Genomic DNA, 23,397 nt, shown 5'->3' with positions numbered 1-23,397 from the left:
TCACAGGTGCCATCGAACTTCTGACACCAGTGTAGCGATTTGATGTACCTACTTATCAGTTACAACACATTCTTCCAATAAAGATAGTGTATTCGTTAGTTGAGCTTACTTGAAGTCTGACTGACTGTGCCATACTTTCACAAGTTTTCAAAGGATACAAAATTGTAAATTTTAACTGTAAATTCATGCAAATGCCACGGTCTCTCTATGTATTGTTTGTTTTCACTGTCAATCGTTACAATGAGGTGAGGACAGCGACAAAGTATCTTTGGCGACACTACTGTCTTGCAAAACGTAAGGTTAGAGAAAAAGTAAAGGAAAAAAACTTGTTCCAAAATGGCGACGAAGATCTGCCTGTCCATTGGAAAACAATAGAAATAGAAAAGAGGGGCAGAGTTTGATTGTTGTCGCAATTTGTTTTTGTTTTGCATTTGACCTAACTGCATCAGATTCGGGTTGTGTGTTTCTAGCTATATGCAGTACTGGACGAAGTAGTCTGGGTATCATGCTTTGTTATAGTTGGTTTTCAAGCTAGCTAGCTAACACCGTTACATCCGTATATTGTTGCAGTTGGCTGCTAGCTATCAAGTCACATTATTTGGATCTACACCGACGATCAGCTCGCCAGGCAGAACACAGGCAACATTTAACTTGCAAGTCAAGTTGTGCGCACTTTTGTTATTACAAAGCAAACGTTTTTAGTGTTTTGTAGGTCGGTGGTAATCGGTAACTTGACGTTTTATCCTGCCTAGCTAGCAGAAGTTAATTGCCGGAGTAAGTTACTGTAGCTACAGTAGTTAGCTAGCTTAGTAGAAACACTCAGCGTCACTTGGTTTAGCTAGCTAACTTCATGGCTAACGTTAGCTAGTTAACGGTAACTGAATTTCACAATGAGACTGGTATGTTTGTTGTAGCTAACCAGCTACGTAAAGTTGGGTAAGTAGTCAGTAAGATGTTTTAAAATATGAATTGTTGGTAATGTAAACTATAACAATCTTACACGGTGAAATGTTTGTTCTAGCTAATACGGTTCAGTTTTGCGATGGCTAGCTAAATGTTAGATAGCTACTGTAGCGGCTAAAGTGAAAGTTATGGGCTTTTCTCGCACAAACTTTGGATGTTTGACCAGAGGAATGTTAGGAAGTCCCATACTAGCATTTTAGTGAGCAGCTAGCTAACGGTAACTTGGCTAGATTAGTGTCTCAACTAATGATATTTGACGTGCGTATCTGTGATACATTTAATTAATTTAGTATATTAAAGATACATGAGTTTAATTTGAACTTTTTCATTCATATAGACAAGGCGTGAATGAGCTTTTGCGAATTTGTCTTAGCCAATGCTGGGGCCTTTAGCTAGTTAGCTAGCTAACGTTAGCCAGACAGTTATTAGTGGCAATATTTTTCAGGATGTGATAGATACGGTGCACTATCTACCTTGCTGGCTAGGCAGTTGAACAATATTTTATTAATCGTCTTTTTCGTGCGTTTTCCGAGTGTCGTGACTAAAGTCTGTTAGTAAGACAAAGGTCGACTATGGAAGCAGTAACGTTAGTTAACACTCTGTAAAAGGGTACCGGGTATAGACGCCCACCCTGAAAAGGAGCAAATTCAGCATTTTATCCCGACTGCCGAAACCTGAGTCCAGAGTTTAAAACACTCTTTATTGATGATGGCCGATTTTGTAGTGCCGCGACACAGTGCGGTGATGGAACGACTCCGCCGTCGAATCGAGCTCTTCAGGAGGCATAACACCAGCTGCGAGAACCGCTACGACAACACAGCGAGGGAGCGGCTGGAGATGGAACGGCAGCAGACCTTTGCACTGCACCAACGGTGCCTGCAAACCAAGGCCAAGCGGTCGAGTAAGCACAGACAGCCAACATCCGACCAAGCAGTTCAGAGAGGGTCAGGGACCGGGGGCAACAACGCAGACCTAGGGGATGGTGGGACGCCCGAGCAGAGCAGAAACAGCACTTTGATTGCGGTAAGTGACCATTTCAGAAAGTGGATGCAAATTCACCACAAATCTGATAACAGCTTCATGGCAGTTATTTTATTAGTATTAGTATTTTTCATGTGCAGTGATTGCAAGTCAAGGAAAGAGCATTATTTGCTATCATTTGCAGTGTGCTCCATGTGCAGTGATTGCCACATAAGAGTTGTAGCAAGTATCATGTGTGCATTCTGGGTGGCTGCTGTCACATGTTCTCATTGTTGTCCTGCTGTATTTATTAGGTAGCCTTTGGCATGCTGGGGCACAATGTTCACAGTTCCACAATTTTTTTGCTGTGGTGAAACTCATTATTCCTGCTATATTAGTTCAAACATAAATGTTAATGTAACAGAATATGGAAAGGACTTTTTCAACAAGGCATACTGTCGAAGTTGTGTCACAGTGAGGTGTCCACTAAAGTGGTCCATGTATTGTTGGCACTGAAGTTCATGTTTAGTCACAGCCATTTTGTAGAGTTGTCATGGATCTCTAAGTTATCGGAATGTTGATAGCACAGCCAAAGTGGGATAAACAAGTCTCAAGAAGGCTGAGTCATATTAAAATACTGCTTCTCTCTCTTGTGGCTCAGAAAAGTAGCTAAGTATTCAGTGAGTGCTCACACCGAGAACATTCTCTAATAATATCTAGGCTTGTTTCTTTCTTCATCAATCTTCCAGTTGTCCAATGGACTTATAATCAACTATCGTGGGAAAAAAGCTGCTGCCTCCATTGTTTTCAGTGTTGATTAAGGCTCTATCGGGTGTTGGGGGAAATTTCTCTTTGCTCAAGTCACCTCTACTGACCCTGTAGTAATTATCCCTGGCATATGTTATACTCGAGGGAAAACAAAAAGTGAAAAGGAACAATTGAATTACACATGGCAACTTAGCGACCTTGTATTTACAGTCTTGTATTTACATGTGTTGTGGAGATAGGGAAAGTAGGATGGAATACATTTTCATGCCGTTTGGTTGTCTTGGCAGTCTGACCTACCTACCATGGCAGTATCCATTTGGACAGTTTAGTTTTTTTGCCATGACCCCCACCTGAAGCATTTTGCCTCTGTGACCCCTCTTAACGATGGAATCTGCATTAGGGGAAACAGCGTCACTGTCCACCACAGCACATTTGGTATTGTTTTTGATTTGTGGACAAAACGGAGAAGAGTTCCGTTGAGAAGTCTGGCAAAAGAAATTGCTGTACATATTCTGCTCATCTATCGCACGTGCACTTATGTCAGAGGGGGGAAACAGTGTTTGTTGTTTGCAGTAACTTTGTTCTCATAATATCCCAAATTGACAGTTAAGGATTCCAGCTTTAAGTCTCTGAGAAATATAAAAATGTATTTTTTTACACAACCCAGGCTTCAGTCACAGCCCAGTAGGAATTGACTGCCTCCCACCATTTGGGCAACAGCTGCATTAGGACAATATAACTACCCTCTGAATGAATGATGACTCAGGGGTATTAGAAAAAACAACTCCACCCCCAGCCTAATGCTCTGAGCTTCTGACTCATCATTGCTCTGTGCCCTTTCCTGATCCACATAATGCAATGCCATGGTATAGCTCCATTCCATTCATGAATAACAGTGCTAGCTAGCCCACTAGTGACTGGCACTGGGTTAGCAAGCTACCTAGCCTATCTTTCGTTCAGTCACTCTGTGCCATATTAACAAGGCTCAGCTCCAGCCTGGCCAGTCAGTATGAGGTTAAAGCTTGTCCTATAAACTGTCCCCCCAGCCTTTAGTTAGACCGGCCCGCTGCTCCGTTCCACTCCTGCACATCCCAGGGAGGCCCATTGTGGCCACGCCGGTGGCTTCAAAGGCAAAACGGGCGTTATCTTAGCTCTGGGTCCGGGGTTTGGAATTCGGCATGCTCCCCTCCACGGCCCAGGCACTAGCTCTTTTGTTGTAGGGCTTCCTCCGTCTATACACATGTTAATTAGTTTCATGTGACTTGGGTCTGTGGTAGGTGGGGTAATGGCGGTGATTGCTCAGAAGAAGGGGTGGGGGAGGCAGAGAGGATAGAGTGAAAGGGTGAAGACGGAGACCAGTTTTTCAGGTTCATAAAGCACTGGAGTGAGTCACTAGACTAGCTTTTCTCTCCTCCGGGGGAGTGATGGGGTTAGAGATGAGGCCAGATCAGATGAGCCGTGCACACACTCTTCTCTCTCTCTAAAGCCAAACAGCTCGGCACATCCAGCGCACAAAGTGTGAGAGACCAGATCAAAGAAGCGGTGAGCTGCCTATGTTGTCAGCGGTGGAACTGACATCCTTTTAACTCCTTTGCCGATATGAAACAGACAATCATATTAGTCAAAAATATAAAATTCCCAGTTTATGCTACAAAACCAACTTTATAGGAGGTTTTAAAATAGGTTCTGTTTGACTCAACATTCCATGCCATACATTAAAGCATTGTTGGCAGAATAGATGGTTGCAGTTCAATGCCTGATTTTAATATAATTCACTGATACATTTCTTGGTAGTCCCAAAAAATATTGCTGTCATGTTGTAAATCACAGCTGGCCTGGTACATTGTTTGCTGCCTCCATTCGGGATGCACTGTTTCAGTTTATATTTTGGATAAAAACGGATGAATGTAAGTAAGGCTGGAAAGGTAAATACAATCAGACTAGCAAGGGCAATGATCAGAAGTCAGTCATAATGTGGCTAATAGGCTACCGTATCTTTAATGTAGCAAGCTAAAAACACGGAGCCTAATGTTAGCTGGCTAGCTAGCTGCTATGAGGATGTCAAGTCATTGGAGGAGTGGGTGAGTGACTTTTTCCGCTCATATCATTTTTCGGTGGCGATACACAGCTAGAGATGCAGGTTTCATTTAGTTACCTAGCAAGAATTTGAACAACTGTTATCCAGTTAGCTAGCATATCTCTCCTGTTAGCAACTTCACTCTAGCTATCTAGCTGCTCTGATTTCAGAGCACTCTTATTTGAGTGTGCCAGAGCGCAGAATAACTGATGAATTTGCGAATTCACAACACCTGCTGAATATGACCGGTGTCAGTAAATGTAGGACAAAATGTATAGTTAGTCACGAACGCTCTAGATAACATGTAAACAGCCTAACCAGCTCTGCTAGGGTGAGTTAAATGGTCAGTGAGGTGTTCTCTCATTTGTGTTGAAGTAGCTTGCTAGCCAACTTTAGCCAGTTAGATTGGGTGCTTGGTTGGGACAAGCATGCATTGATTTGCAGGCAAGCTGTAGAAGGACGAGTAGGCTACATTTCCCCCTTTATCAGTCCAATTTTTACGGCCAACTAGCTGAAAGTTTGAGAGGGATTATCTAATGATTCGTCGTTAGATTTGAGCACATCTTGCTCTGGGGGGGAGAGAGCCTACCTTTTCATGGTTGTTTGATCAATAGGACTGTAAAATTCCCAAATGTTAGACTACTCCAGTGGTATTTGCAGAAATCCATTCAGGTGTATTTTTCAGTGACTGTGTTCTAATGCTCTGAAGTCGCAGCTGCCTGTAAACACAGTCCAGTTCAATTGCGTGATGGCGGGCTTGTGTGGCAAATGGCTTGTTTGCATAAATTCCTATTGTAGCTCTGATTGGCTATGGTGCACCGGTCTGCGTAGACTCTGGTCCTGGTCATGTCTCTGCAGTGCGCATCGCATGAAGTGTGGGGAGGGGGGGAAGTAAGATAAAAATCAATACATAATTGTAAATGGTAGCCTAGTGGTAAGAGCATTGGGTAAGAGCATTGGGTCAGTAATCAAAAGGTTGCTGGATCGAATCCCCTAGGTGACAAGGTAAAAATCTGTCATTCTGCCCCTGAGCAAGGCACTGTTCCCTGGGCGCCGAAGATGTGAAATGTTGATTTAAGGCAGCACCTCTCTGATTCAGAGGGGTTGGGTTAAATGCGTAAGACACATTTCAGTAGAATACATTCAGTTGGACTATCTGACTTTCCCTAAATAAGGTATCCAAACAATAATGAAAACCCTATAGCAGTAAAAAATATATATATATATACATACATTCATAAACATTTCTTTTTTTGACGAGTTTATAAGATTCAACAACTGAGACATAAACTGAACAAGTTCCACAGACATGTGACTAACAGAAATGGAATAATGTGTCCCTGATCAAAGGGGGGTCAAAATCAAAAGTAACAGTCAGTATCTGGTGTAGCCACCAGCTGCAGGGGAATGGCCCTAGCCCTCACTCTCCGATCCAACAGGTCCCAGACGTGCTCAATGAGATTGAGATCCGGGCTCTTCGCTGGCCATGGCAGAACACTGACATTCCTGTCTTGCAGGAAATCACGCACAGAACGAGCAGTATGGATGGTGGCATTGTCATGCTGGAGGGTCATGTCAGGATGAGTCTGCAGGAAAGGTACCACATGAGGGAGGAGGACGTCTTCCCTGTAACGGACAGCGTTGAGATTGCCTGCAATGACAACAAGCTCAGTCCGATGATGCTGTGACACACCGCCCCAGACCATGACGGACCCTCCACTTCCAAATCGATCCCGCTCCAGAGTACAGGCCTCAGTGTAACGCTCAGTGTTTCGAAGATAAATGCGAATCCGACCATCACCCCTGGCGAGACAAAACCGCGACGTGTCAGTAAAGAGCACTTTTTGCCAGTCCTGTCTTGTTCAGCGTAGGTGGATTTTTACCCATAGGCAACATTGTTGCCGGTGATGTCTGGTGAGGACCTGCCTTACAACAGGCCTACACGCCCTCAGTCCATCCTATTGCAGACAGTCTGAGCACTGATGGGAGGGATTGTGCATTCCTGGTGTACCTCGGGCAGTTGTTGTTGCCATCCTGTACCTGTCCCGCAGGTGTGATGTTGGGACGTACCGATCCTGTGCAGGTGTTGTTACACGTGGTCTGCCGCTGCGAGGACGTTCAGCTGTCCGTCCTGTCACCCTGTAGCGCTGTCTTAGGCGTCTCACAGTACGGACATTGCAATTTTTTTGCCTCGGCCACATCTGCAGTCCTCATGCCTCCTTGCAGCATGCCTAAGGCACATTCACGCAGATGAGCAGCATCTTTCTTTTGGTGTTTTCAGTAGAAAGAGAGTCAGTAGAAAGGCCTCTTTAGTGTCCTATGTTTTCATAACTGTGACCTTAATTGCCTACCGTCTGTATGCTGTTAGTGTCTTAACCACCGTTCCTCAGGTGCATGTTCATTAACCTCACTAGGGTATGTGGGACGGTAGCATCTCACCTTGTCAACAGCCAGTGAAACTGCAGGGCGCCAAATTCACTTGTTGTAAATCCAGCCACAGTGTCCGATTTCAAAAAGGCTTTACGACGAAAGCACACCAAACGATTATGTTAGGTCAGAGCCAAGTCACAGAAAAACACAGCCATTTTTCCAGCCAAAGAGAGGAGTCACAAAAAGCAGAAATAGAGATAAAATGAATCACTAACCATTGATCTTCATCAGATGACACTCATAGGACTTCATGTTACACAATACATGTATGTTTTGTTCGGTAAAGTTCATATTTATATCCAAAAATCTGAGTTTACATTGGCGCGTTATGTTCAGTAGTTCCAAAACATCCGGTGATTTTGCAGAGAGCCACATCAATTTACAGAAATACTCATAATAAACATTGCTAAAAGATGCAACTGGTTATGCATGGAATTTAGATCCACTTCTCCAGCAACCGCTGTGTCAGATTTCAAAAGAACTTTGCGAAAAAAGCACACCATGCAATAATCTGAGTACAGCGCTCAGAGCCCAAACAACCCAAACAGATATCCGCCATGTTGTGTAGTCAACAGAAGTCAGAAATAGCATTATAAATATTCACTTACCTTTGATCTTCATCAGAATGCACTCCCAGGAGTCCCAGTTCGACAATAAATGTTTGTTTTGTTCGATAATGTAGATAATTTTTGTCCAAATACCTCCTTTTTGTTAGCACGTTTAGCCCAGTAATCAAAATTCATGAGGTGTGATCACTAGGTGCAGACAAAGTCAAAAAGTTCCATTACAGTCCGTAGAAACATGTCAAACGATGTATAGAATCAATCTTTAGGATGTTTTTAACATAAATCTTCAATAATGTTCCAACCAGAGAATTCCTTTGTCTTCAAAATGCAATGGAACGCAAGCTAACTATCACGTGAACGCGCATGGTCAGCATGTGGCTCTCTGGCAGACCTCTGACTCAATCCTCTCTCATTCGCCCCCACTTTACAGTAGAAGCACCAAACAAGGTTCTAAAGACTGTTGACATCTAGTGGAAGCCTTAGGAAGTGCAATATGACTCCATAGACACTGTGTAATTGATAGGCAAAGAGTTGAAAAACTACAAACCTCAGATTTCCCACTTCCAGGTTAGATTTTTTTTCAGGTTTTTGCCTGCCACAGGAGTTCTGTTATACTCACAGACATCATTCAAACAGTTTTAGAAAATTCAGAGTGTTTTCTATCCAAATCTACTAACTATATGCATATCCTAGCTTTTGTGGCTGAGTAGCAGGCAGTTTAATTTGGGCATGCTTTCATCCAAAATTCCCAATGCTGCCCCCTACCCTGAACAAGCATGGGAAACAGTGTTTTAACCCTTTACAATGAAGATCTGTGAAGTTATCTGGATTTTTACGAATTATCTTTGAAAGACAGGGTCCTGAAAAAGGGCCGTTTCTTTTTTTGCTGGGTTTACATGCATGCGTATGTACACAGATAAATAGTGCATGGAAATGCCACTTTTATTCCGGTGTTTTTTATAATTGTACAAACGCACGGCGGCTTTCCCACTCTATATCTTGGTATAGAATTTTCGCAAATGCCTTAGAATGTTTGGGAATGAAGTATTCTAAGAATTTGTGGAAATGTTATAATTACCATATCTAAATGCTCACTTGTGAAATGTTTTTTTTTTAAGTGTCATTCGTCCTGGGTGTATATGAACAGATGTTAATGAAATGTCATGTTGCTAAAATGCTGTCAGTTCCACTTTCAAGGTGCACAGTACTATACAGGCGTGATTAAACAATCTGCGCGGATTGTACCAGTACGTTCAAATGTCTCCGCACAGGAGGGTAAACCTGAGGATATCTGGTTGCCTAGGATGTCAGTCTGGGGTTCGGCCTCTGCATTCAGATGAGATGAGCGTACATTTCGTTGGCTAGTGTTTCTGTCATAGCCTGGCAAAATAATGGAGAAATTACTTTAGTAGGGCTTTCCCCAACAAAACTAAAATCTTGGTTGACCGAAAGTCATCTGTTATCGTCTTATGGCCAGGTGGGATGGTAGCGTCCCACCCGGACAACATCCAGTGAAATTGCAGAGCGCAAAATTCAAACTACAGAATTATAAATATTTAACTTTCATAAAATCACAAGTGTAATACATCAAAATAAAGCTTAACTTCTTGTTAATCCAGCCGCTGTGTCAGATTTCAAAAAGGCTTTATGGCGAAAGCACACCATGCGATTATCTGAGGACAGCGCCCCGCATACAAAACCATGAAAAACATATTTCAACCAGGCAGGTGTGACACAAAAGTCAGAAATAGCAATATAATAAATGCCTTACCTTTGATCTTCTTCCGTTGGCACTCCAAAAGGTCCCAGTTAGATCACAAATGATCCTTTTGTTCGATAATGTCCTTCATATCCATAAAAACTCAGTTTAGCTGGCGCGCTTCAGTCAATAATCCACCCAGTTTCCCTCCATCAAAATGCATACAAAATGAATCCCAAACGTTACTAATAAACTTTTCCAAGCAAGGTTTATAATCAAACCTTAGGTACCCTAATACGTAAATAAACTATAAAATTTAAGACCGAGAATCGTTGTTGTCTTTACGGGAGAGAAAATATGACCATTTCTGGCAAATTTTTCAAAAAAAACAGCTTAACTCTTTCTAAAGACTGTTGACATCTAGTGGAATCCCTAGGAACTGCAATCTGGGAGGACTTCGCCTTATAATAAAAGTGACAGCCATTGAAAATAGTGGTAGGCCCCAAAATAATTGGGGGGGGGGGGGTTTGTCCTCAGGGTTTCGCCTGCTGTTCTGTTATACCCAGACATTATTTTAACAGTTTTAGAAACTTTAGTTTTCTGTCCAACTCTACCAATTATATGCATATCCTAGCTTCTAGGCCTGAGTGTCAGGCAGTTTACTTTGGGCACGCTTTTCATCCGGACGTGAATATACTGCCCCCTACCCAAGAGAGGTGAAATTGATTGGTCAACATTTTTAAATGTGTATTTTTCCATATCAAGACACACCCTATGTGTTTAATTAAAATCAACTATATGTATTGAGATTGACTGACTGATGCTTTAAGCTTACTGTTTGATGAAATAAGACCGAAATGCCTCAAGAGGGAGCCAGAGATCTAGAAGATAAAAACCTTAACCTGACCCATCCATTCTCCTGCGGGCTTTCTCAGATTCTGCCATTACTCTCCCGAAGTTGCCTGTAATAGGCTACACGAAGAGTCGACAATCTTTCTCATGTGGAAGGGCAATTTATCATATGCACATTTTCGTGGAACAGTTCCATTTAATTTATAATAAAGTCTTCATATCGCAATCATTGTCATGTGGTAAATCAAAATTCTATCCAAATCTAAATGAAACTGATACAAACCTATAAAGTAACTTCTATTGCCAACTATGTAAAAATAGCCTACATAAAGCCAACAAGTAAAAACATTGCAGCCTGTAGGTAGAAAATATCCTGATTATTAAAAAAATAAAAATAGATATAAATAACCTATCAATCACAATGGCTATGCATGGCCTGTCTGCAATGAATTTGAAACATTGTATTAACTTGGGTCCAGCCTAAGCTTGTGCTAGCGAACTTGCTATGTTGTTTAAAATATTCTGGGCCCTCAGTTTCCTGTGCCAGTGAGCTCGGGGACAGACACCGCTGTAGGCTATTTGCGCAAGGGATGAGAAGCAGTGCTTGACTTGGGAAGGAGCTCACCGAAGCTGAGTACTGGCACCTCAACATTTCTACTGCTTGAGCTCCTGTTTCTTTTATAGAATATGAACTCAAATGTATTGTGAAACTCCTGCACCTAAATATAAACGGTACCAACAACCAAAATGAGTACCGGAACCTAAGTCGAGCACTGATAAGTAAGCAGGTAGGCCTATTTTATGTTTCCACTGGATCAGAGCACAGCATTTTCCCCTTGTCGTGCTGAGTGGTTGTCGAAAGGGAGAGAGCTGGAAATAGTTAAATGTATTAAAAAATGTATATATATTGTCATTCTCAATGGCTGCATGAAAGACAGACTTTTGTTTTCTTGCTGTTTGAGGTGAAGAAAACATTACTAACAGTGCATTAAGCCAATCAGAAATACTATCAGATCCCCAAATGTCACATTTTATATGCCTACTTTTGCTCGCGGGCCTGGTATCCTATAGGCCTACTTCTATCTGTAATCAGGTGCCCGTCAAACAAGACCATCACTAAATTGGCAACTCAGAAAAGGAATTAAATAAACCAAAACTTGTTTTTCACAAGTGTAGAATAGGTTGTGCGCTCTGCAAACAATGTATCCACTCTGACAATGAGAACGGTGAAAAGACTGGAATAATATATTGAATGCATTAACAGAAATTACCGTAACCAAACAAACATTGTAGATTAGGAATGAATAGTAAATGTAATACTGGTAATTATATGTAATGGGCAATTGATATACACTAACATTCAAATGCAAACAATTCACAAAATGAAGTTATGAAACAATGAATGCGCACAAATTGGCGGGAGAGTGCACATTCTGGAGAGGGCAGTGCATTGTGCATCTGGGCGCTGCATGGTCAATCAGACGTCTGCATTGACCATGCAGCATATATGGTGATGTGGCCTCTGTGGAAGTCAGGGCATTCATACTTCTTGCGCTTTGCGAAGAAGTGCGGAGCTGTTGTCAAGGAAGTGAGTTTGTGTTTTATACAGGATGTACAGCCCCCAACCTACCATCAATCAGTCATGTCAATGCGAAGCTATATAGAAACCTCCGCATTGTTACAACATTTGGGTGTCGCATGGCGATGCGGAACGAGCATCTGGAGGCTCCACGATCGCGTCATACCCACCATATGGTGCCCCCGACCACATTTTCAGATCAAGCATAAGTTTTATTTTTGGCCAGGCCTCCAATGCATTAGTTCACTGAGATGGGAGCAAATATCTATTTATTTATTTGCCACTGCTCGACCCCAAAAAAATTATCTTGGTCGTCCAACAGCCTATCGACCAAACAATCGACCAGTCGACTAATTGGGGTCAGCCCTAGACTCCAGCATGGGGGGGGAACTAAAACGTATTGAACCTGCTTTGTGAATTAGGCTGCGATCAGGTCCCGCCATCCATGTAATCCTTATTAATTATGATCTAAAAAGTAAAACTGATTGTAGATCAGCACTCTTGCTTGATGAATATGAGCCAAGAGCTGCGTAAAGCTCTCCTAAAAACCCATGTCAAGTTTGACTGTGTTTGACTATGCAGATGGCTTGTATACCTTATGGCAAGCTGCCAGTCCAGTCACAGGAAGCTAACCTAAGCAAAGTCATAAGGTTGCATTACTGCCCTCATAAGGTTCTGTGTCTGAATCCATCAGTGACAGTTATACTCTGCACTCCTGGTCTGTTCCTCACCACTGGGGATAAATAGCCGCTTAATTATTTAATGTCACAATTTTTATTTCTATAGACATCGAAGGGCTTAATATTTTAGATGGGTAACTTGCCTCAACACAGTGATGAGAGTTGAATGGGGTTTTATTTTCCTTGTGAAGCAGTGTAATGTTTACAGGACCGTTAAGCATATCTTCATGCTAGCTGTACCCATAGACTTCCAGTCTTTTTGGTAAGCTAGGTAGCAATGGCTTGCAAAACTACTTCTAACGCAGATACCTAAAGTTCATCTGAAAACTACTTCTAACGCAGATACATGAAGTTAATCTGACTATCTGTTTTTAAAGGGCAACTGAATGCAAAAAACAACTTCTCTGAAGTTGAAAATGGCCTAGGCCTATGTGGCTTCGATATTAGTCAAACATTTACTCCAGTGTCAAAATTGACTTAAGTTTAAATAGGATAATTTGTCCAAGTCAGTATATTCCAAAACTGAGTTTTATGAGAATTGTGTAATGAGGTTGTCACGACCTAACCCACAAGAGGGTTGTGTTTGGATTACAACACGGATTGTAACGCCTAGGGAGAATTGTCATGCATGGAGAACAGTCTGCGGTGATTGCGCTCTATCAAAACATAGCAGCATCTACCGTGAGACAGACCTGCCCATTACGCAGTGGCTCGGACTTGTTTGCATGAAACAACAGGTTGCCAAAGTTCTGTTGAAAGAACACTTGGCCTCTAACACCTTTATGGAGTGACCACTTGTTGATGTGTTTGATAGTGATCCCTTGAGTCTGACACTTTTGGGTAAAATGTGGGTAGCGACGATGTGCACTTACATCCCAACTGCAATTTGTCAATATTCCAAAATTATAAACTCATTTGCAAGCATCTTGCGTCCCGCTGCAACATGTTTTGTGACATGATTCACTATGAAACACTGCCATACAGAAGCACACTCTGGCAAAATACTTATTTTTCATACAATTCTTTTAAACACTTTTAACACAACACCTTAGCTAGATGTAAAATTGTGCGACTAAAACGTCCTCGGCAAAACGTTCTTGATTTGTCTTAGATTAATTATGACTATTTTGAGGAAGTGGTAGTGGCAATGTTGTTGCTACCATACTTCAAGAGGGACAAACAACAACAGTAACTGCCAGGGTATGCTAAAGCCAACAAAACACACCCACATCGAACCTCACCCCCAAGACTCAAATCTCATATTTCTTAATGAGCAGCAGAAAAACGCATGCGGAATCAGTGAGTTCAGTGTTTCCCTTATGATTTTTTTTCAGCAGCAGAGAAAGCAAGTTTCCTACAATTCTACACATTTTGATGTGTTCTTATGTTATCTGAGTGACTCAAACATAATTGTTTTTAAATTATGGGGGCCCCAAGCCATTACATTTTTAAATTTTTGATTCTCCCTGACTGTAGTTTTTATTTTGGTGGTTGTTAGTTCTCAAAGATGATCTTATAACTATATAGCTATAAATGTATTAATTTTAAAAATGATAGTTTGAACCATGTTTTGAGGCTTTACAGTCAGTTTACATTTATATTATTTACAAACATTGGAGAGAAAAAACAAGCTCATATTTTGGATTCTGTTGGGGTATGACAGTTGAACTAAGCTCAGGATGCGTTTTTACAAGTTATGTTCATTTCGAAGTTTTAAAAAATGGATGTAACTCAGGATTCCTGCTTTAAATATATAGTTTTTAATCTCCGCTTGTGGCAAAGATCTCAATCAAAAGCATTGTGACAGTTTTCAGCATGTGTTTATTGTATGGTACTAATGTTTACATTTAATTTACATTTCAGTCATTTAGCAGTAAAGAGTGCATACATTTTCGTACGAGTCTCCCATGGGAATCGAACCCACAACCCTGGTGTCGCAGGTGCCATGTTCTACCAACTGAGCCACATGGGGACATTGTATATTTATTGACTTGTTATTTACTCTAGTTGCAGGAGTCAGTGAAGAGGAAGCTGGAGAGCGCTGGCTCCCCTGGTCAGGTCAACGGCTTCAGCGATGGCTACCCCCCGTCCAAAAAGGCTTGCCTAGACAACGGCACGTCCAACGGCGGCATCCCCCCTCGCTCACCCCTGGACTCCAAGCACGGCATTGGCGCTGACTCTCTCATACCCAATGGTGGAGAACATGGTGGAACCGCCGCTGGGGAGCAGGAGTTCCGGCTCAAAGAGATGAAGCAGGAGCCCATGGATGACATCCTCCCCTGCATGCTGCCGTCAGGGGGCGGAGCCAGCAACAGCCTCTTCCCTGACCTCAACCTCAACGAGCAGGAGTGGACGGAGCTCATGGAGGAGCTCAACCGCTCGGTGGCCTATGAGGACATCCAGGACATCCTCAACGACGGTTTCGAGGACCGCAAGGACCCTCCTGATCTGGCCGGACCCACCCCTGGGACAGGCGCACAGTCTGGGGGAACCTCACAAGGAGGCCTCCTGCTTCCGGACCTGGCCAGCGTCAAGGCAGAGTTCTCCCCGGCCTCTACCGCCTTCGAGCAGGACTCGTGCGCCGGCTCGCCCCACGCCAGGCCCAAGTCATCGGGGCCGCCCATGCAGCACTCCGCCAGCTTCCCGGGAGCAGCCACCTCCACCGTCTCCTCCCCGGCCCTGCCCCAGCCCCTCAGCCAGCAGCCTCCCCCATCCAGGCAGCTCCCTCCCCAGAACCACCGCCTTCCCCCGGGGCCTGTCTCCAAAGACCTGTCCCCTGCCCAGCAGCTCCAGCAGCTAGCCGCCCAGCAGCAGAGAGCCCAGCAGATGCAGTCCCAGCTCCAACAGCAGCAACACGCTCAGAAACAGCAGCAAGCCCAAAAACAACAGCAGCAGCAAGCCCCCAAATTCCACCCCTCTGGGTCCCACCCCTGCCGTCCATCTTGGCCACCCCAGTCGGCCCCGTCTCAGAGCCCCGTAGGGGGAGCTTACGGCCTGGAGAAGCCCACCAGCCCCTCCCTCTACCCCCAGGACTTCCCAAATAACCCCAAGCCCCAGCTGATGATGCCCGGACAGCCCAACAAGGGCTCACCCAAAGCCGTGGCCGGCGGGTACCTGCAGCCCGGAGGCCCCCACACCAACATGCTGGGCCACCCTGCCCAAGGACCAGGGGCTCCGCTTAGCCACCCTGCAGCAGCAGGCCCTGGGGGCCTGGGCTCTGCCATGCTCAACTACAGCAATACCAAGCCCCTGTCCCACTATGAGGCTGCGGCCCAGGGGCCACCGCAGGGCCCCCCCAGTGCCCAGAGCCAGAACAAGGCAGTGCTGCTGTCGCTCCTCAGACAGCAGCAGCAGATGAAGCAGAAGCAAGGTCTGTCCTTCAGACCACAGCTACCCCACGGCCAGGTAAGAATACAGCTCACCCTGAACTTTATCACAAGACTGCTCATTGTGTAACCATTACTTTTGTTTGATATCATGAAGCAGGCTTAAAAATACTTCATTATAAGAGTCAAGGATCGGGGTCCTGGGTGGCGCAACAGTCAAGCACTACCGTGCTGGGGCGACACTACAGTCTGGGATTCAATGTCACAATAGGCCGTGACCGGGAGCCCCATAGGATGGTATACAATTGGCCCAGTGCCGTCCGGTGTAGGGGAGGGTTTGCCCGGTGGGGTTTTCCTTGGCTCATCGTGCTCTAGCGACTCCTTGTGACAGGGCCAGGCACCTGCAAGTTGACTACGGTCGTCAGTCGAGCGGTGTTTCCTCCGACACGTTGGTGTGGCTGACATCCGGGTTAAGCGTGCAGTGTGACAAGTAGGTGGTCAGATGGGTCATGTTTCGGAGGATGCATGACTCGACCTTCGCCTCTCCCAAGCCTGTTGAGGAGTTGCAGAGATGAGCCAAGAGACCTAATTCGGGGAGAAAACAGGGTAAAAGAATGTGCTTGTGGCTATACCACTCTGAACACGCCTGTTCACAGTCAGGCCTGGTTAGTAACGGGACAGGAGACCACCTGTTCACAGTCAGGCCTGGTTAGTAACGGGACAGGAGACCACCTGTTCACAGTCAGGCCTGGTTAGTAACGGGACAGGAGACCACCTGTTCACAGTCAGGCCTGGTTAGTAACGGGACAGGAGACCACCTGTTCACAGTCAGGCCTGGTTAGTAACGGGACAGGAGACCACCTGTTCACAGTCAGGCCTGGTTAGTAACGGGACAGGAGACCACCTGTTCACAGTCAGGCCTGGTTAGTAACGGGACAGGAGACCACCTGTTCACAGTCAGGCCTGGTTAGTAACGGGACAGGAGACCACCTGTTCACAGTCAGGCCTGGTTAGTAACGGGACAGGAGACCACCTGTTCACAGTCAGGCCTGGTTAGTAACGGGACAGGAGACCACCTGTTCACAGTCAGGCCTGGTTAGTAACGGGACAGGAGACCACCTGTTCACAGTCAGGCCTGGTTAGTAACGGGACAGGAGACCACCTGTTCAGTCAGGCCTGGTTAGTAACGGGACAGGAGACCACCTGTTCACAGTCAGGCCTGGTTAGTAACGGGACAGGAGACCACCTGTTCACAGTCAGGCCTGGTTAGTAACGGGACAGGAGACCACCTGTTCACAGTCAGGCCTGGTTAGTAACGGGACAGGAGACCACCTGTTCACCGTCAGGCCTGGTTAGTAACGGGACAGGAGACCACCTGGGAATAACAGGTGCCGCTATAAAAAAAATAATAAGAGTCAAGGATCCACATGGAAAGATCAAGTGTTAGGCTATATTGGTATTCTGAATAACCGTTAAAAAGTTAAGAGGTCAACAAGTGCATATGAAAGGCTTACACTTACATGACTTGGTTATGGGCATCACCCAAGCCTAACATAATTTCACACTGCTTGACTGGGAGAATAGAGCTATTAACATTTCCAACAGGGGGAAGGCCCAAAGCATGTTTTATACTGGCATCAGCAAATAGCATTACAACTGAGGCACAAAGAACATTCCAAGGCCATGTTGTGTACAAAAACACACACACACACACACACACACACACACACACACACACACACACACACACACACACACACACTCCTCCAGTGCTACGACGCTGGTGAATGAGGGAGTATCATTTTGAAGCCAAACAATAAGGGCTTGTTAAAAATTAGCAATGGAGTCGTCTAGCTTGCCCTTTTAGTTTGAAAGAACGGCTCCAAATAAAGACCTCTTATTTTCACAATTGTCCATGTCAAGAACCACACCAATGGATAGCATAGTTTTAATTATATTTGGTAATATATATGTCAACATGTAATTTCTGGGTAACAATTAAGTACATGACTGTGACTACAATGGGGAAACAAAAATAGCTTCTTAGCGAAGAGACATTTCTCAAGCAAGAACTTCTAGGACTGTCTGGGTGTAGTAGTGAGGGGAAAACTGAAAACTAGCTGTTGTTATTGGCGTAGCAGTTTGGAACTCTTTCTTATTTGTCTATTAATAAATTTACCGCCTGGTGATGTCACCAGACAGGTCAAAACTCAATCACACCAAAACAGGCTGAAATTTCATGTGGTTTTTTCAAACAGCTCTTACACTAAAAGGGCATTATCATTTTCACAATTTCAGTTTTATTCCAACCTCATAGTGTGGAAATGTATATAAAACACAGAAAAATCATGTTTTTGACTTACTCTGCCTTTAAGGCATACTGCATGTAGGCTGATAGTTGATGGTGTATCTAAGGCCTAGCAGTTTTTTTTATGTTAGTCAACAAACACAACCCACACACTGTCCTTGTAGCTTATATTTTGGTCCTACAAGTCTGGCATGGGCCCCACGGTTCGAGGGGACAGCGTGTGTGTCTGGGTCAAGCAGCTGGTTGCTAAGGAGCTGGCATGCAGTCTCCCATAGGGGGTTGGGTGGTGGTGGAGGGGGGGAACCAGGGAGGGGACAACCACGACAAAGCAGCCTTTCATGCAGCCCCCTCTACCTCGCCTGTCCTCCACACTAGTATATTTTAGGTTGTAGCCCCCCCGTACAGTCTCTTAACCCACTTGGGGTTTTTCCTCTCGCGAGAAGGGGCTCTCTGATCCCTTCTTGCTCTTCCTACCCTCTCTCCCTGACTCAACTGTGTTCTGTGGTGTGTGTGTGTGTGGACGGACCCAAAATATCCCCCAGCCGGAGCTAGAGGCCTGAGGCTAGCCCCTGATAACTCTGGCCAACTTTCCAGATGTTTCTATGGCGAGATGGTTAGCACACTGGCTGAGGCTAACACTGCCAATATGGAGCTGTGGTTCTCACAGCTGGTCAAGGAAAGCACTTTTATGAGGCCATAAACTAACTGATGAACTTTCAAACTGAAGTTGTACAACCGCGGTCTTCATTTAAAGCTGTGTTGATTAGGGACATAACTTTTCTAGTTTTTTTAGGAAAAGCTTGAGCTTTGATTTGAATGCTTTTTCCTTTGCGTTACACATCAAACCGAGCTTTTTGCTTTACATCAAATGTTATTTCTGAACATATTCCCCCCACTTGTTTGACAAGGCCCCTAAAGCCTTAACTCAGACTGAACGCTGTCTCTCTTCCTCTGGTTGATATTAGTGGAATAACTATACAATTTTCCCCAATTTCAATTTTGCAGGAACAGAACGTATACCCTGCCGCACCGCACGGCCCTGGACCTGGCAACGCCATGGCCCCCCAGCTGGGGGGGCCCGGCAACGGAATGGCGGGAAACCACGGCAACGTGGCCTACCTGTCGGGGCAGGCGGCGGTGAAGCAGCAGCTGATGGAGCAGCAGAAACAGTTCCTACTGGGCCAGAGGCAGCAGCTGATCATGGCCCAACAGGTTAATACCCGGGGTCAAGGGTCATCTACTGTAGGTAGAATTTGGGTCTTGGATCAGGGTCTAGGGCATACCCCACCCTCAATCCTAACGACAAAATACAAAGAGAACAGACTTCCTGGCTCATTCACATGATTGGTTTCAACTTGCCCTATTACTATGTAAAGTCTGAGACAGGATCTCTGTCTGTTCTACCCGACTGGGCCTGCTAGTGCTGCATAGCCCTACATGTTGTCTATTAGTAACATATATACACAAGGGGGAGCCATTTGTCTGCATGTAGAAGTGGTTATATGACTGGCAGTTTCACAGTAGGCGTTTTCCATCTCTGATCCTTGTCCAAGAGAATGTATGGGAGGAATTTCAGTCACCGGTGTATGCATGTATGACACAATCATGTTCTAATATGTTTTCTGTGTTTTCAGGAAAAACAGCGTCAGCAGCAAGAGCAGCAGCTCCAGAGGCACCTGACCCGTCCCCCTCCCCAGTACCAGGACCAACAGAACCAGCAACCTGGCGCACAGAACAACCCCTTCCAGCAGCAGCAGGTTGCCCAGTTTACAGGTAAGTGTGTCACCACATTACCTCCAATGTAGCATAACCCAACCCCCCTAGACACTCCAAGGTCTTAAAAGGGCTTGTAGGGCTCTAATCCAATCCTCTACCTGAGTTCTGGTCAGAAGTGTACAGACGTTCACTTCCCTTTATGTATTTCAGATCATTGAATTGTCTAGATGTAGTTTCCTCTCATGTTTAGCCATATTGTTTTAATTCATTACACTAGGGCAGTGAATTTGTTTCTTGACGACCCAAAAAGTTTTGGAATATTCCTTCAACCCAGCTGAATAAACAGGCACAACCCAGTCGCTTTCCACAGCCCGAAACAAATCAACCATGACCTATGTAAAAAGCCTGTCTATATAGGTTAGGGGTAAGAGGGCGATTTTGGAACCACAGCTAAACTCTCTACCACTGCTTGCACTTCCCATTGCTATTGAATAGGCACCTTTTTTGAAAATCTGGTCATGGGCCAGAAGGTTTGCGTCAATGATGTAACTCACACAGAACAACTTTGTTTGGCAGTACACTAATATTACCTCGTCAATGCAAATGCTTCTTACCGTATGATTCATTTGAATGGTAAACCAGTAATGAGGTCTGTGTTCTCTCGTTGCTGAATACATTTGCCCTTTGTTCTGTGTCTTTGGAGAGAACAGCTGCTCTCTCAATGCTCGTTGTCCTTTTTACCTCATAATGGCATGAACTTATTGTGGTAGCTAGACCATATCAGTTCCTTTCTGCTATCTGCGTTCATGAAAAATAATGACACATATGGAGACATTGAAAGCCATTTAAGTATATTGAGAGAGACTTGGTCTTCTCCTATAATGAGTTTATTGATTAAGATTGAATTATAAAAACATGTGTAACTATTATGCAACGTTTAGCTTTTCAATTTGTCATGTTTTGTGACTCACTTCTTTTGCTTCTCCCTGCAGGTTCGTCACAGCCATTGAGCAACGTTGGTACGCTGGGAGGCCCCGCCCCTGGAGCTCAGAGAATGTTCCCCCAGACGCAACAAGGCATGATTGGTATGACCATGGGCCAACAGGGTGGTGCTGGCCCCACCCCTGGTGTCCCCCCTCCCTCCAGCCAGGCAGACATTAGCCTCGCCTCCTGTGTAGGTGTTATGGACTCTGCCTTACAGCATCAGGTACTCTACAGCAACATGAACATGCACCCCTCCCAGCAAAGTTCCATGCAGAGGCAGCCTGTAAGCAATATGGGCGTCTCCTACCGACAGAACATGCTATCCCAGCAGCAACACCTTAAAAACCAGCCTAACGCCGCCCTGCTGAAACAACAGCAGCAGCAGTTAGCCAGACTACCCGGCTCCATGCCTGGCGGCAACATGCCCAGTGTTATGCCCAACGCCATGCAGAGCACCCAGAGCCAAACTTGGCAGCAGCAGGGCATGCAGCAAGCTATGGGTGCCCAGCAGCCTCCCTCCAGCAACGGAGGTCTCCCGCCCAATGCCTTTGCCAACCCCAACGCCTTCCACATGCAGCAGCAGACCCACATACCAAACAAGATGCCTGTTGGCAACACCCCCTTCGGCGCCAATGCCAACGGCAGGCCCATGGGCGCCATGAACACTGCCCAGAAACAGATGATGCAGCAGGCCCAGCAAAGGACTGCAGCCAACCCCCAAGCTTCCCTTGGGCAGCCCTTAGGCCCAGGGCAAGTCTTACCCAATCAGCAACAGCAGCAGGGTTCCCAAGGCCAGGGGGTGTTGCCCGACCTGGGTGCCTTTGGTCAGCCGCAGGGGGGGTGTTTGGTCAGCCAGGGGCTCCAGTGCAGACAGCAGGGCTACCAGGTCAACAGAACTGCTAACCAACAGCAGCAGCAGTTGCCGTTTATCTACAACACTGGGTCAGGGGCTAGCAGTTTGCCCAGCTTCCCTGGTGAGAGTGACCTGGTGGACTCTCTGCTGAAAGAACGCAGCACGCAGGAGTGGATGGACGATCTGGATGAGCTCTTAGCTAGCCACCACTGATGAGTTTTAATGAACAGGAGCGTCTCAATAGTCTGTAGTGGCTTCCTCTTCTCCATCTGCGCCAATGTTAGAGCCGGATGGTTGAGAGCAAGTGTCTGCTAGGCATCCGTCTTCCATGTTGTGTTCACCTTGCCTTTTCAGATCAGTAGATTAAGACTGAGAGGAGCTGGGGAGAGGAAGCCTTCAGGCAAGTGAGATTCATCTGATGAGTTGGTGAGATGGAATGTTGGTGTATGTGTTCCAAGCCAATTGCCAATGAAAGGCAGGAACAGCGAAGGTTACTAATGGAATCCTGTTACTGTTCTGACACGGCTAAGAGACGGTCATCCTCAGTATTGTGTGTACTGTGTATATGAAGTCAGGAGAATGATTGGATGGGAATGATGGTGTGCAGGACCAAAACCCCTGTGTTGATTCCTATTGGAGTATTTCCCCAGGACTGGGAGACGTATAGAAAGAACTCTGCTACTATTACTACTACTGAACCTGTGACTCAGTACTAAACCACTGAATCAAGGGTGAATCAAACGTGGCGCACACACACTTTGTCTACGCTTACCAAACAAGCATCACCACAGTAGAGGTGCTTATTTTGATTTCATTGCCCCCTACCCGTCCTCTGCTTTGTTAGAAGTTGCGGCCTTAAATGCAAATGAATGCTCTATGTAGCAGAGGTGACCTAGTAACACATTCCCCCATGTCAAATGTTGGTGGTGATACACTAGATATTGCTAATAAATAGACGTATGCCACCTCTCCCCTACTCCCAAACCAATGACGAGGTGATCAGGAGACTCAACTGTGGCGGCCATATTCATTTGGTTAGCCAGTGCCCATTAGTTGGTAAGTGTGAACCCATATGTTATAAGAGACAAGACTGTTCCTCTGTTAGTTGTGCAATGACCCCCCCCCCCCACCCATGGAGGCAGGTTACAAATGTAAAGTGACAAATGGGGACCTAGTCCCAACACCACCCAAATACACTTTTGAATGATGCTTGTATCATGTTTCTAAAATGGTCTCCCTTTAGGTTCGTTACCATGTTTGACTAGGTTACCCTAAAATCACTGTCTTTAAACATTCAGTCCATTGTCATTTTAATAACCAAGCTATAAGATAATGTATGAATAGTGGACATTATTGCCTTCAGACCCATTGCAGACAATCTTTTTCCATTCCCTTGAACGACAGTACAGCCAGATACTTAAGTTGAGATGTTTGAATTTGTTCATCCTCTTTTGTGTCAGTGGCTCCTTGTACATTTTTCGATATTTTTTTGTATGTATGCATTTTCCGATTTGTTCTGGAGATAGATCTTATTTTTATATGTATATTGCAGCGGATTTTTGTAAGTATTTCATACTTTTAATATGGTTCTCTGTAAAACAAGAGTATTATGTAAATATAGTTATTTAGAAACGGA

The 23,397-nt window shown here is 44.9% G+C and overlaps 1 protein-coding gene across 3 annotated transcripts; it reads left to right on the top strand.

Moving 5' to 3' along the window:
* Positions 1-295: 295 nt before the first annotated feature.
* On the top strand, positions 296-23,397 carry LOC139574425 (mastermind-like protein 1). Of its 3 annotated transcripts, XM_071398981.1 has the most exons (6): positions 297-936; positions 1,688-1,986; positions 14,582-15,979; positions 19,214-19,420; positions 19,843-19,981; positions 20,917-23,397. In XM_071398981.1, exons 2-6 carry the CDS (start codon positions 1,708-1,710, stop codon positions 21,972-21,974), a joined length of 3,081 nt encoding a protein of 1,026 aa, XP_071255082.1. In that variant the 5' UTR covers positions 297-936; positions 1,688-1,707; the 3' UTR covers positions 21,975-23,397. The 3 variants fall into 3 exon arrangements, with proteins under 3 accessions (XP_071255081.1, XP_071255082.1, XP_071255080.1); XM_071398980.1 differs by having other exon boundaries at positions 296-1,986; positions 14,588-15,979; XM_071398979.1 differs by having other exon boundaries at positions 297-1,986.

The sequence above is a fragment of the Salvelinus alpinus genome, chromosome 4, assembly GCF_045679555.1.
Source record: "Salvelinus alpinus chromosome 4, SLU_Salpinus.1, whole genome shotgun sequence".
NCBI lineage: Eukaryota > Metazoa > Chordata > Actinopteri > Salmoniformes > Salmonidae > Salvelinus > Salvelinus alpinus.
This window is presented reverse-complemented; position numbering and strand designations above follow the sequence as displayed.